Raw genomic sequence first — 15,948 nt, 5'->3', positions numbered from 1 at the left:
ACTGAAGACTCTGTTCAGATTTTATCAGTTTTCCATGAATGTTCTTCTCTGTTTCAGTTATCCAATCCAGGATATCTTCATAATGTATTACTCGTGTTTCCTTAGTCCTCTCCAATCTTTGACAATTTCTTACTCTTTCATGGTTTTCCATGATTTTGACACTTTTGAATAGTACTATTCACATATTTTGTAGAATGTTTCTCAATTTGGGTTTATATGAATTTGCTCGTGATTAGACTGGGATTATGACTTTGAGGAAGAATACAACAAAGGAGAAGTGTCCTTCTTATTGAGTATTATTAGTAGATAAATGGTATCACTATACATTATCACTGCTGATATTTACTGTTGATACTTTCACATTAACAAATATTTTTGAGGATTTGAACATCTTGGCAAAGAACCCTGAACAAATCTGGCCAATTTAAACCAGAAATTTAGCCTCATTTTAGCAATAATAGCAAACCAAATCTCTTACTGAGATTTGCATTAGCTCCATACATCCCATCCAGAGGATGGCACGAACACACCAACACACAGAATTCCATCACTAGCAGTTCATGTGTATTACACGTTTTCTTACCTTCTGCACAATATCCCATACATCCCTGAGTGAGTTGTAGTAAGTACACAAAAAACTTGCCACAGTTTCTTACGGACACTGGGATTTGAAAAAGACAGCAGTCTTTTGTAGTGCTAAACAAAAACTGCCATGTGTATAGCTATAATCACTCCTTCTATTCAACATTTTCCTGGAAACCCTAACCAATATAGTAAGGTGAGAATAATTTTTAATTTATAAGGATTGAAAGGAAGAAATAAACTTTTATTATTCTCTGATGATAAGATTGGCTCTGTTGAAAATGCAAAAGAATATATAGAGAATTATAGGGAATTTAGCAAGTTTGCTAGGTACAAAAATCAATGTAAAATCAACTATAATTCTATACAATAGTACCAGTTAGGAAGTAAATTTTTTTAAAATATAGTATTTACAATAGTGCCAATAAAAATACAAATAGGAATAAATTAAACAAAAGGTATAAAACACCTTTAAGGCGAAAATTATGAAACTTTATGAACAATGTTAAAGAAAATCTGAATAAGTAGAGGAGCATACTGTATTAATGGATTGGAAGACTCAATATCCTAAAGTTGACAACTCTTTCCAAATCCTCTATCAATTGAGAACAATTTCAATCATTGATATGTGGTATTTTATTTTTTATTTATTTTTTAAATGGAAGTATAGTTGATTCACAATGTTGTGTTAGTTTCAGGCATACAGCAAAGTGATTTAGCTATACATCTATAAATATATTTATTCTTTTCCAGATTCTTTTCCCTTATAGGTTATTACAAAATATTGAGTATAGATCCCTGTGCTGTACAGTAGGTCCTTGTTAGTTACCTATTTTATATATAGTACTATGTATATGTCAATCCCAAACTCCTAATTTATCTCCCTCCTTTCCCCTTTGGTAACCATAAGTTTGTTTTCTGTGTCTGTGGGTCTATTTCTGTTTTGTAAATAAGTTCTTTTGTAACATTAAAAAAAATATTTGTAGATGTGTCTTACCCCTTTCGCCCCCAGAGTGAGATTTTTGACAGTGTTTTCACCCCATTTTGTCAAATTATAAGCACATTTTTCTTAAGACATGGCATAAACTTTGTTTAATGTAAAACTTGTTTCTGAACATGTTTTGAAGGGAGTTTTTTGTTTTTTGCAGTACGCGGGCCTCTTACTGTTGTGGCCTCTCCCGTTGCGGAGCACAGGCTCTGGACGCGCAGGCTCAGCGGCCATGGCTCACAGGCCCAGCCGCCCCGCGGCATGTGGGATCTTCCTGGACCGGGGCACGAACCCGTGTCCCCTGCATCGGCAGGCGGACTCTCAACCACTGCGCCACCAGGGAAGCCCTGAAGGGAGTTTTTAAAAAACAAAAACATGTTTATACCTGAAAATAAAGTGCTATAAACAAACAAACAAAAAACCCTGCCATTTGGCACAAGCTGTCAATTGCTTGATCTCCCCAGGTGGAGGTGGTGTTTCTGAATCGTTCAGAGACAGGCAGATGGGGACCTGTGTTGCGCAGTGGTTCATCCTTTGGATCAGAGAAAACAAAAGTTGAAAAGCCAATTTTTTTCATACATGGTAGATAAATCAACTTTGCATTTTCTTTTACACAACCTTTAAAATATTAAAGTATCAATCATTTAAAAAAATCTAATAACTTGTACCCATACCGTAAAAGAAGTAGTAACTTCATGGAATAGTAAATTTAAGGGTACATCCCTCATAATTAATATAATCTTTTTCAATTAAAATACCTTTATTCCATTTATTACATTTGTATTGTGAACAAGAGAAATTCAGTATCAGTTAACTCATGAAATAGCTGATACATCTAAGACAAGTCAATCTGAAGTCATCTTAATATACAGCACAAAGATAAACTGATCTTCGAGATTTCTTGAAAAATTTCTGGAAATAGTATATGTAAGAAGTCAGTGCACAGTAGAGGAGGCATCAAAAATCAGGGGAGGAAGACAGGATTGCTCAAAATTTGGTGATGGACCAACAGGCTGGCAATTTGGGAAAAAAATGAGGTTAAAGCCTCACTTGAAGCCAAATTTGGATATCTTTCCTGAGTTCTTTTTACATTACATACCTAAAAAGGAAAATAATTCCCACTTCTGCATAATTTTTAAAATGTGGGTATCGATAAGGAAAATGAGCCTTCTATTAAGACATAATCCTTCTATTAAGCAGACAAGAACTGAAGCACTTAAAATATGCAGTGTTTTAATGTTTGAAAGTTACTGAGGTTAAGTACCTGAGCCCTGGAGAGTGACAGCCTGTGATCAATACTTGGCTATCTAACCTGCTATCCAGGTGACTCTAGGTGTGTTACGCCTAAAAATATGTTTTCTGTATTATATGGTGGAAATCACGATGATAGACTGTCTTCTATAAGATATTGTAAGTTAAAACACTTGGTGGACTGTTGAACATTACATTAACAATTACTATTATTGTCAGAATAGAGAACCTTGGAATACTCCCTTTGATTAACTTAATCTTGATGCAAAATTAAAATAATATTGCAGCGTGAGAAATAAATTGGTTGTAACAAGATTCAATCCTTATATGAAAAAATACTTAAGAAAAAGCACGTGTAGTTCACATTAGTGAGTTGATACCTCAACACATTTGGTTGGCATCTTAGTAGGTCTGTCAAAGAGGAGAAATAGATACCATCGGGGAGAAAGGGAGTGGTCACATATCAGGTCTTGAATGCTAACTGCTGGAGGCGCAGGGAGTCAAAATGGACACTTCTATAAGGGCTCTGAAGAAACTGGTGTCCCCCAGGAGAGCACTCCTGAGCTAGAATGGAAAGACAGATGATGTTATGTATTTTCTTCATTGACATAGTTCAGCCCTCAATTAAAACTGACTACTGAAATAAAAACAGAGCAAATAAACCTACAAGTGCACATGAAGGCCATCTGAAATGTCATGATCTCTTAGTAAAACAAAGATGACAATATGCACTTTCCATAAATACAATAAGCCAATCAACAAACTCTTTAGAATGTATTTTTGAGGTATTTGAGCTTCAAGGACTTTATTTTCATTTAATTTGGACAGGCAAAATTGCTGATTGCTGTTGAGTCAGGATTTGTTTATTCCTACCATCAGAAGGCATAGGCCTTACAAGGACTCCTCTTGAGAGTGATCCTCCAGATTTGAATGCAAATTACTGACCCTCCATGACCTGCTTTCTGCCACAGTAGCCATGTGCCCCCCCAAATCCCATCTCTGCCAGGTCCTGGAATGCGACAAACTAAACCAAACGTGTAATGCTAATATAATTTTTGTAAAATGCCCTCCTAGTGAAGTTTCTTGCATTTTTTTTACTGCAGGAAAAAATATAAAGTTTTCACATTTTTTCTTATTTTTAAATATAAAAGTAGTGAAGTTCATTTTCATTTCTAAGCATAGGAAAATGAATGGGGTAGAGGGGATCAGTTTTGAAGGAAAAACAAGAAAAAAAAACATGGAGAAAGAGCTAGTTCTGTAGATTTTTTAGGAAAGCCATTTTCTGAGCAGTAGTTGGCCTGGAAGATACTTCTTTCTGTCAAATCCGCAGAGGGGGAACATAAAGCACCTCTTCCCAGCAAGAAGAGAGAAGGGAAGAGGAGGCAATAAAAACAGTTATCCTGGAAATACAGCTCTTGTTTGAGGCTACTGTCTCCCTAATAATAAGAAACACATGGAACTGTCCTTATTTGGAATATCTTATTGACACAATAGGCAGAAAATCTCCCAATATTAGATATTGTATTTGTTCAAGGAAAACACTATAGTAAAGATAATATCTTTGAAATAGAAATGGGAAAGAAAAATTTAATCATTACTAAAGTACCTCACTATGGAAAAAAATCTATCTAACTGAACAAAACTTTCAAATGTTTATTACATAATTTTAAGTTACACAGTGTTTACAAACAAAAATCAGTTTCCAAACAAATTAATAAGGAGCACAATAAACTAGAGATAATAATTTGCATGTCAGTCTCACAAATGTAGCTTATAAAATTGTCTTTATTATATAGGTTTTTGCTTTTTATTTTGTTTGTAGTTACAGCAGTTAAACTGTAAAAAAGGTATTGTTTTGCAAGATAAAAGATCTCCCTAAAGAATTTTTTTTAGTAAAAGATTTTAGGAATGACCACAAAAGGTTCTTCTTCCTTTTGTCTCTAGTTTCACCAGTTATAAATGAGCCCAAAGGCTCTAGTGACTTTGACAATCTCAATTTGTCAACACTAGATAAATATTTTATAAAATGTATGTGGATAGAAGTCAGAGGATATGCTATCATTTCATTTAATTTTGAAATAATTCTAACCCCCTGTCAATATCAGAAGATTGCATGTGGTTAGAAACTAAGGAAGATATTTTAAAAGAGATTACTAGTGAGGTTTGTATAAATTATTGAAATGTTTTCTCTGATCTTATCCTACAACAGAATTTTGTCTTGGGAAAAAAGTCAATAACTCCATCTTTATTCTGTGCAGTATTTCTCCTTGCTAAGCACTTCTGAGGTTCTCACATTTCCTCTGATTTTGCTGCTTTGAATAACTGTTTTCTAATCCAAAGCTAAAGATGTCATAAATGTAGAAGCAATCACAGTGTGACATCAACAGTACTAGGAACTGTATAGTATTTAAACAGAAATTTTTAATTTATTTAATATTAATTTTAGAGGAAAATTCTTAATTTGTATAATTAATAATAGCTCATATTTTGTATCATTTATTTCACAATTTTTCCCTCCAAATTGACTTGTCACTCATTAAATGTTCAAGGTCTCTGTAGAAAAATTTAAATCTTACTAGCAGTGAATAAGCCACACTCTTAAAAATCTCATTACAGCCTTAACTCTAGAAGGGAGGATATAGTTAACTATGGTTGGTTTGGGCTCCCATTTGGGAATCTGGGGGCCTAGCTCCTGAAGTACTAAAAGAATAACTCTACAAGCCCATTTCACACATCAGTCAATTTCATGACATGAATGATGTGCAAAGCTTTCTAGCAAATGTCCAATAAAAATTTTTTCCCTCAAAACAAAAGTACATATAAAATATACATTAAAATTTACATTTCTATTTATTCTGTCTTCTTCTCAATAGGATTTAAAGAAGCTAGGTAGTATATAACAGAATCTGCAATATTTGCATTTCAGATACTTTGGGAAAACGTGTCAAGTTATAAATAATAGATACATAATGATACAATATGCAGATAGTTTTCTAGTTTTGTTTGTAGGTATAAGTAACCTGTATTAGATTAATACATTGGTTAATAAAATGGCTAAGACTAGTATGCTTTAAGATTCATAATTGGGTGACAGACAAATATGTTAAGAAACTAAATAAATAATTGTATTTTTAAGAGATGAATACGCTTAATGCCTAAAGACAGGCACTTCATAATATCTGAGTTTATAATTATAAAACCTTTGGTATATTGCTCTATGGGAATTTCAAATATCTGTGAATTTAAAAAAATTGTATAACTTCCCCAAAGATGTGGAAAAGAGAAAAACCACCTTTTAGCTCCAAATTCAGTGAGAAATAAAAAGTTAATCATTAAGCTTCTAATACTCAAAATTGTATTATGGATTCTGCAACAACACAAAAGTCTGAAAAGCAAGGTCAAATAGAGAGTGATGGACTTAATAAGTCTCTTTACTTTGTCATACTTTATATATTAAAGGATGAATGCTCTTGAAAAGAATACAAATAGACTGAAAGTAAAAGGATGGACAATAACATGCAAACAGTAACCACAAGAAAACTGGACTGGCTGTACTAATATCAGACAAAAATATCTTAAAACAAAAAAAAATGTTACTAGAGACAAAGAGACACATTTTATAACAATAGAAGTTTCAATCCATGAGGAAGATATACACCTAATAACAGAGCACAAAAATACATGAAGCAAAATCTGAGAGAAACAAAGGGAAAAAATATATGTACTTCAACAGTAATAGTTGGGGACTTCAATACTCCACTTTCAACATGAATAGAAAAATGGGCAGAAAATCATCAAGGAAACAGAGCCAAAACAACACACTATAAACCAACTTGAGTTAACGGACATCTATAGAACACTCTACCCAACAACAGCAGAATATAAATTCTTCTGGAGTGCACATGGAACATTTTCCAGGATGGACAATACATTAGACCATAAGACAAACCTCAATAAATTTGAAAATATAAAAATTATACAAAGAGGGGCTTCCCTGGTGGCACAGTGGTTGAGAGTCCGCTTGCCGATGCAGGGGACATGGGTTCGTGACCCGGTCCGGGAAGATCCCACATGCCGTGGAGCGGCTGGGCCCGTGAGCCATGGCCACTGAGCCTGTGCGTCCGGAGCCTGTGCTCTGCAATGGGAGAGGCCACAACAGTAAGAGTCCCGCGTACTGCAAAAAAAAAAAAAAAAATTATACAAAGTATGTTCTCTGACTGCAATAGAATGAATATATAAATCAATAGCAGAAAGAAATTTAAGAAACTTACAAATACGTGGAAATTAAACAACCTAGAAAAGCAAGAGGTCAAAGAAATGAAAATAGAAATGAGAAAATACATTGAAAAGGATTAAAAGAAAGATACAACACACCAAAATTTATGGGATGCTGCTAAAGTAGTGTTTAGAAGAAAATTATAGATATATATGCCTATATTAAAAAAGAAAAAGATCCCAATATAATGAACTAATCTTTGGCCTGAAGATTGGAAAAAGAAGAACATACTAAATCAAAAGGAAGAAGGTAAGAAATTTGCAAATGATATGATGGATAAGGGGTTAATATCCAAAATAGGCAGAACACTCTTTAACATAAATCATAGTAATATTTTTTTTGGATCTGTCTCCTAAGACAAAATAAACAAAGACAAAATAAACAAATGGGGCCTACTTAAACTTAAAAGCTTTTGCACAGCAAAGGAAACCATTGGCGAAACGAAAAGACAACCTACTGAATGGGAGAAAATATTTGCAAATGATATGATGGATAAGGGGTTAATATCCAAAATATATAAACAGCTCATATAACTCAATATCAAAAAACCAAATAATCCTATTAAAATTTTTCCAGAGATAATATACAGGTGGCCAAAGGACACATGAAAAGATGCTCAACATCACTAATCATCAGAGAAATGCAAATCAAACCCATAATGAGCTATCACCTCACACCTGTCAGAATGCCTATCATCAAAAAGTCTGCAAATAGGGTTTCCCTGGTGGCGCAGTGGTTGGGAGTCTTCCTGCCGATGCAGGGGACACGGGTTCGTGCCCCGGTCTGGGAGGATCCCACATGCCGCGGAGCGGCTGGGCCCGTGAGCCATGGCCGTTGAGCCTGCGTGTCCGGAGCCTGTGCTCCGCAACAGGGGAGGCCACAGCAGTGAGAGGCCAGTGTACAGCAAAAAAAAAAAAAAAAAAAGTCTGCAAATAACAAGTGTTGCTAAGGATGTGAAGAAAAGGGAATCCTGTTGGTGGGAATGTAAATTGGTGCAGTCACTATGGAAAACAGTATGGAGGTTCCTCAAAAAACTAAAAATAGAGCAACAATATGAGCCAGCAATTCCACTCCTGGGTATATATCTGAAGAAAACAAAAACACTACTTTGAAAACGTACATTCACCGCAGTGTTCACAGCAGCATTATTTACAGTTGCCAAGATATGGAAGCAACCTAAGTGTCCCTTCAACAGATAAATGGATAAAGAAGATGTGGTGCATGTATATATATATATATAATTATATATATAATTGAATATTACTCAGCCAAAAAATAGAATGAAATTCTGCCATTTGCAACAACATGGGTGACCTAGAGGGTAATATGCTTAGTGAAATAAGTCATAAGTGAAATAAGTCTCATGAAATAAGTCATGAGAAAGACAAATACTGTATGTTATCACTTTTAAATGTATGTGGAATTTAAAAGATAAAATATACTGTATGTTATCACTGTTAAATATATGTGGAATTAAAAAAAATAAAACAAATAAATGAATATAGCAGAACAGAAACAGACTCACAGATAAAGAGAACAAACTAGTGGTTAACAGTGGGGAGAAGGAAGGGGAGAGGGACAAAACAGGAACAGGGGATTAAGAGGTACAAACTACTATGTATAAAATAAATAAGCAACAAAGATATATTGTTCAGCACAGGGAAATATAGCCGTTATTTTATAATAACTTTAAATGGAGTATAATCTATACAAATACTGAATCACTTGGTGCATAGCTGAAACTAATATTGTAAATCAACTATGCTTACATTTAAAAAGTAAAATAAAATCAGATAAAATAAAAAGAATGTATCTTTCACTCATCGGCTAGAAAGGAAGCCCTTTATTTCAACATATCTCAATGTCATTTGCCCTAAGGAGGTTTCTTGAAAATGTTCAGCAGAGTAGAAATGGTTCAACCCCTGACTGAGCTTACTTTTGACATAAATTCATATAGAGGTGACAACCTGATTACCTATCAATCAACCATGCAAAATCACATAGATTGCAACACGGTGACCATGTTTTACCACTTAAGCAGTTTTTCTGTCTCGTAGATCAGTATATTTTACAGAAGACTGAGAAATTACTCCTTTTCAAAGATTTTGTTATTTTTGTACAATAAAAACAACTTTATTATTTTTCTTCCAGTTTTATTGAAATATAGTTGACATACAGCACTGTATAATTTTAAGGTATATAGCATAGTGATGTGATTTACATCATGAAATGATTATCATAGTAAGTTTAGTGAACGTGTGTCATCTCACATAGATACAAAATAAAAGAAAAAAATTTTTTCCCTTGTTTTGAGAACTCTTAGGATTTACTCTTAGTAACTTCCATACATAACATATAGCAGTGTTAATTATATTTATCATGTTGTACATTACATCCATAGTACTTATTTATTCTATAACTGGAAATTTGGGGGGGGGTTGTTTTATTTTATTAGTTTTGGCCATGCGGCTTGTGGGATCTTCATTCCCCGACCAGGGATCGAACCCGTGCCCCCTGTATTGGGAGCATGGAGTCTTAACCACTGGACTGCCAGGGAAGTTCCTGGAAGTTTGTTTTTTGTTTTTTTTTTTGTTTTTTGCGATACGCGGGCCTCTCACTGTTGTGGCCTCTCCCGTTGCGGAGCACGGGCTCCGGACACGCACGCTCCGCGGCCATGGCTCATGGGCCTAGCTGCTCCGCGGCATGTGGGATCTTCCCAGACCAGGGCACGAACCCGCGTCCCCTGCATCGGCAGGTGGACTCCCAACCACTGCGCCACCAGGGAAGCCCTGGAAGTTTGTATTTTTGACTACCTTCATCCAATTCCTAATTCCCCCACCCCCACCTCCAGTAACCACAAATCTAATCTCTTTTTCTAAGAGTCTGCGTGTTTGTTTGTTTGAAGTATAATTGACCTACAACACTATGCTAGTTTCTGGTGCACTGAAGATAAAAGCAACTTTTAAAAATCATAATTTTCATACAAAAATTAACTTGTTTCAACTTACTATCTTTCACAATGTAGTTTAAAAATAAAATTGGAGGGCTTCCCTGGTGGCGCAGTGGTTGAGAGTCCGCCTGCCGATGCGGGGGACGCGGGTTCGTGTCCCAGTCCGGGAGGATCCCACATGCCACGGAGCGGCTGGGCCCATGAGCCATGGCCACTGAGCCTGCGTGTCTGGAGCCTGTGCTCCGCAACGGGAAAGGCCACAACAGTGAGAGGCCCACGTACCGCAAAAAAAAAAAATTAATAAATAAAAAAATAAAAATAAGATTGGAATACTAAAATTCCTTTGAATGGAGTTGGAAAAGGTGTATATTTTCCCTTTCAACAGCCATCCATATATGTAAGAAATAATGTTTGCATCTGAAGTATATATTATACAATACCTTTATAATTGAAATGTCTGGCTAGTGTCATGATTATACTTAAATGTTATTTAGGTTCTTCTGGAAGCCTTAAATAAAACGTTGTAGCAGGTGGTAAAGCTATGTGACCTTTCTGGTTTTGTGTATATGATTTATGTTGTCATCCCTTTCTAAATCTCAAAGCATTTTGATCCTCAAAATTCTAACTTGTAATATATAATTAGTTAAATTCTTTAACTCTAGAAGGAATGCTTGGTAATATTGGAGCAGTAATTTCATTATTTATGAAATTGTTAGATTTACAAAACAATCTAATAGATGTCAGAATATTTCATTTTTGCCCAACTGTCCCAAACACCCACCCTAGTCCAATTTGAAATAAGCCAGATTTTTACAAGATGTAAAGTCATTTTAAAAAATAGCTTTATTGAGATATAATTTACATAACAAAGAACTGACCTGTTTTTAGTGTATAATTCAGTGAATACTAGCATAGTTACAGGGCTGTACAAACATTACAACAATCTAATTTTAGAACATTTCTGTCACTCTAAAGATAAACCTCATGCCAACTTATAGTCTTTCTCCATCTCCAATCTCAAGCAACAACTAATCTCCTTTCTGTCTCTATATATTTGTCTTTTTTGGATATTCCACATAAATTGATCATATATGTTCTTTTGTGACTGGTTTCTTTCACTTTTTGAGATTATCTGTATTGTAGCTTTATCAGTACCTTATTCCTTTTTTTTTTTTTTTGGTTTTCACCCTTATTTATTTTTTAAAGTATTGTAAAATGTACTTATTATTTAAATCACATGTAATTATAATGAAGAGTATTTTAAAAGATTTATAAAAGCACTCACAATCTTACCAACTGGACACAATGGTGTTCGTTTTTCTTTCCAATCTTAATTCCTCCTTATGTATATTTTACTTTGCTGTTAGGTTCTATACTTTTCATCCAAACTCATTGTATAAATGCTTCTCCATATTAGCTGCTGTCTTTGCCTGCATTGTTGTTGTTGTTTTTTAATTTTTATTGGAGTATAGTTAATTTACAATGTTGTGTTAGTTTCAGGTGTACAGCAAAGTGAATCAGTTATACATATACATATATCCAATCTTTTTAAGGTTCTTTTCCCATACAGGCCATTACAGAGTACTGAGTGGAGTTCCTTTAGAGGCTGCATCCCATTCCCGCTGAGGGAGATTTGTTATGGGCCAATGAACTGAACATGATTAGCAAGGGTGACTCAGGTCTGTTGTGGTCCTGTCACCCATTGGTGAATAGGTAAGGCTCTGGGGGAAGCTGAACCTGACCCCTCCCGGCTCTGGGGGACTGTATCTGCCCTTGCTGCCCTACTGGGGATGAAGCCCTCAGGGTGCTTCATAAATGTTTGTGGCTGCCAGCAGGAAATACTCTTTCTTTAAGCGGGGAGGAAAGCCAAGTATTTTCCTCTTCTCTTCAACCTTGCAAGGAGCTGTTGGTTTCTTAAATCAGTTAAGCTAGGGCACAAAGGTTTAGATTTCTCATCTCTTACAAAGGTTTCCATTTCTTCCGGAAAGGGGATTTAATTTTACTGCTGTAGCAATTTTTCACCACAAGAATCTGCTTACTTCTTTTCCTGATACTGAAGTGCCAGGTTTGGCACATTCTGGGCAGGTAGAGGGCACCCCCCTCGAGCTACATTGCCCTCTGCTCTCCACCCATTTAAATCCCATTTCACATCATTCCATGCCCTCCTGGAAACTATCCTTGGCCTTTCACCCACACCCAGGTTTCTGACATCCTAAAACATTTACTACTTGCTTACAGTCACATTCTCCTAGAGGGCAGCATGATGTCATAAACAGACCCTTAACTGGAAAGCTGGATACTTCAAATCTTGTCCCATTGCTAACCCTCTGTGTGACCTCGGCTAGGTCTTTGCACCCCTTGGGCTTTATGTGCTCCAATCCTTATTCCTTTTTATTGGCAATATTCGGTTGTATGGATATACTATATTTTGTTTGTACACTCTTCAGTTGACGGACATTTTGGGTTGTTTCCACTTTTTGGTCATTGTGAATAATGCTGCCATTAACATTTGAGTGTAAGTCTTTGGGTGTACACGTATGCTCGTTATTTTGGATAGAGTTCTAGGAATGGAGTTGCTGGGTCATATTATAAGCCTGTGTTTCATTTTTAAAGAAATTTCCATATTGTTTTCTAAACAAACTTGCTGTCGGAGGGAAAGTAAATTTGTATATCATATGTGTGTTCTTGGCTTGTGTTTATTTTTCTCTGAAATAAAAATCTCTCAGAAATATTTTGATCAAAAATTAGGTCTCATTTTTTCCATGACTCAATTTTGAAATTTTATTGGCAAAATTGTTGTAATACTTTAAGCCATGATTTTAAAAAAATGAATTGCCTCAAAAATGTCAATGCATTTCATGTGATATTAGGTGAAGTAAAGTAAAACCTCTTGAAGATTTGTTTGTATAAAATTGGGATGACAAATTTTGAAGTCAATCTGTAGAAGATTCTCAAACTTTTATGAATACTGCACATGAAAATTACTGTCAACATTTTTGAAATTTTCAGCAGCTTTTCTTCATGAATGATTCATCTATTAGCAACCCTTTCAGACCTCAAATAATGCTTAGAACATTAAAAGAAAAACCAAAGGCTTTAGTGTACTTAATTAAACTCCTGGATTTCCTGATACTTTAGGAATCAGGAAATTAAATTTTGTGCACACATGTGAATTTTGTGATATGAAAAAAAAGAATAAACATTACTGGATGAGACCAACTTTGATTCAAAATTGGAATCTGATTTTAAAAGCTGTATGTCTTTGGGCAAGTTATTTAATAGTTCAGATAATTAATTTCTTGATTTGTAAAGTGAGGCTCAATAACTCAATGACTGTCTAAATAGAGAGGGGTCCAAGAATCTCTAACTGATGGCCACATTCATCCCTGTGACTTCCTAATGTTTTGAATCTGTCGACTCTTTTACTTTGATATTCCCGTCTATACGAATAATGAGCAATAACTAGGAATGACTAGTGAACACTGTCCTTGTTTTAATTGCACTGTGTATTAGCTATGTTTTCTTTGCCTAGATTAAAGGAGTTGGAGGCGGGAGGGTCTTCCCTCAAAAGAGATCTAATTTACAGTAGCAAAAGGAATTGGAACAGAATAAGTGTCTGATTATCCTTTTTGCTAATTAGAATTTTCTTGCCGCTAGAATGCCTGGCAGGCTCTAGAAGTTACATACAGATTAGTGAGGGAATTTTAAGGAGCAGGACATCAGCAGCAAAAATACAAGACCTCCCTCTCCTCGGGGAGAAGACAACTGCCAGTACGCAAAGGAAAACTAAAACCACTGGAAGAAAAGTGACCACTGCAAAGGCCAGAGCGAGGAAGGGTGGCCGTCGGTCAGGGTCAGTCACAAGCTCCAGCTGTACATTAAGATGCTCAGCTACACTGCGCTTACCTTCTGACAGATAGAGCCTCCCACCTCCGCACCCAGCGGCATCCCCCTACCTCTCCGACCTTCCTCGTGGCTAGAAGCACCAGCCGGTGCCCAGGCTCCAAAGACCTCAGGGAGCCCAAGCCGCGGGGACGGGAAGGATGGGGCCATCCCGGGCTTCCCTGTCTGTTCCTGCTACAAGTTCAGTCTGGCCACGGGTCTTCGCTCATGTCTCGGCCAGCCCTCCTCTTGGACAGCGATGTCAGCCTGTGCGCTGTCCCTCCTGTCTGCGACCCCGATCCGCGGGTCCGAAAGCTGCGCCGTCGCGCCCGCTCCCTCTCGCGGCGTTTCCAGTTCCCGCATCCCGCCGTCCGCGCGCACTTAGCGCCAGCGCTCACCGGAAGTAGCGTGGCTCCGCGTCCCTCTCTAAGTGCAGTTGTTTGGGGGGAAGACTTGGTAGTTTTAGAAACTTCAAAGATGGACTTTCAGTAGAGGAAGCCAGGTATGGTTCAGTTGGAAGGAGCACCGCCCCTGATTATCCCTGCACACAGCCTCTATTGGTTCCTCTTGGATTGTCCACGAACAGCGTGCTTCTCAGAAGATGCTCTTGCGGCCTTACGTCTCAGTGAGGAAAGGTAGGAGGAGGGAGTAGACGGTTAATGTAGCAGCAACATTTCTCTTTCCCTGCAGCTTTCAAAACGTTTCGGAAATGAAAAGAGCAACCTGAGCCACTTTTCAAACACGTGGCACCAGTAACCACTGTATGATGACGTTTCCAGAGTTCCCTCAGCAGAATCTCTCTCCAGGAGACTCCATGCCCGTAAAACCAAATGCCGATTGAATAGCTAGCCCGTGGTCTCCACATCCCAACTCTGCGTATCTGCACCATCCACACCCTTACTTTTCAAAATTCTTCTCCATGATTTTCTGTCTCAGGAATAATTCCCTCATTTCCTCTCAGCTGAAAGTCTGCAGGTCATCCTCACTTCCCTCCGCTGTACCTGCCACAGCTAAGCAGTCCCCCAGACCTGTCTGCTCCTTTAACATCCCTCAATTCCATTCATTTTCTTCCTTCCCTCCTGACGCCACATGGGCATATAGCCATCACTTCTCACCTAGTTTATGGACAATAACTTCTTTTCTTTGTTTTCATTTTTGCCTACATGTCTATTTAAATCCATCAATTCATCCCCATCATCCTTTGCATGAGGCCCCATGTTCAAAAGATAAGCTACAAGAGTCTTCAGAATGGCCCCCCTCCATCCTCACTTATCCTCTTCTTCCACAAAAATGCACGCCTCCACTCACACAACAGCTCACAATTCTCTGATGTGACCAGGCTCTTATTCATTTCTTTCATGTGATAGATCCCTGGCCTGAAGGCTTTCTGTTCCTTATCTTTTACCTGACTATCACCTACTCAGGCTTGGCTTTCAGCTGAGACATCACTTTTTCCAGTGTTTTCTTGACAAACCGAGGATTCCCATAGCTCCATGTACTTAACATTCTCACAGCTCTTTTTCTTTTTTGTAACCATTTTTTAAAATTGGTGTATAGTTAATTTATAATGTGTTAGTTTCAGGTGTACAGCAAAGTGATTCATATATATATATATATATACACATATATATGTATGTATTCTTTTTCAGATTCTTTTACATTCTAGGTTATTAGAAGATATTGAATATAGTTCCCTGTGCTATACAGTAGGTCCTTTATCTACTTTACATGTAGTAGTGTGTACATGTTAATCCCAAACACCTAATTTATCTCCCCACTGCCCGCTATCCCCTTTGGTAACCGTAAGTTTGTTTTCTATGTTTGTGAGTCTATTTCTGTTTTGTAAATAGGTTCATTTGTATCACTTTTTTAGATTCCACATATAAGTGATATCATATGGTATTAGTCTTTCTCTGTCTGACTTAATATGGTAATCTCTAGGTCCATCCATGTTGCTGCAAATGACATTATTTCATTCTTTTTTATGTCTGAGTAATATTCCATTGTGTATATATACAC

At 36.8% G+C, this 15,948-nt stretch overlaps 1 protein-coding gene across 1 annotated transcript in view; it reads right to left on the bottom strand.

The window, feature by feature from the left end:
- The window catches only part of VWDE (von Willebrand factor D and EGF domains), a gene marked incomplete at both ends in the record, with an annotated part of 61,995 nt that extends 47,895 nt beyond the window's left edge, over positions 1–14,100 (bottom strand). The window contains 5 exon segments of the mRNA XM_079711821.1: positions 531–707; positions 1,994–2,101; positions 3,202–3,302; positions 3,305–3,385; positions 14,004–14,100. Of these exon segments, the coding sequence (XP_079567947.1) occupies positions 531–707; positions 1,994–2,101; positions 3,202–3,302; positions 3,305–3,385; positions 14,004–14,100 (564 nt within the window).
- Positions 14,101–15,948: the final 1,848 nt, after the last annotated feature.

Source organism: Hyperoodon ampullatus (genome assembly GCF_949752795.1).
Source record: "Hyperoodon ampullatus genome assembly, chromosome: 9".
NCBI classification, from domain to species: Eukaryota; Metazoa; Chordata; class Mammalia; order Artiodactyla; family Ziphiidae; genus Hyperoodon; species Hyperoodon ampullatus.
Note: the sequence above shows the minus strand (reverse complement) of the source record. Positions and strands in the feature narration are given on the sequence as shown.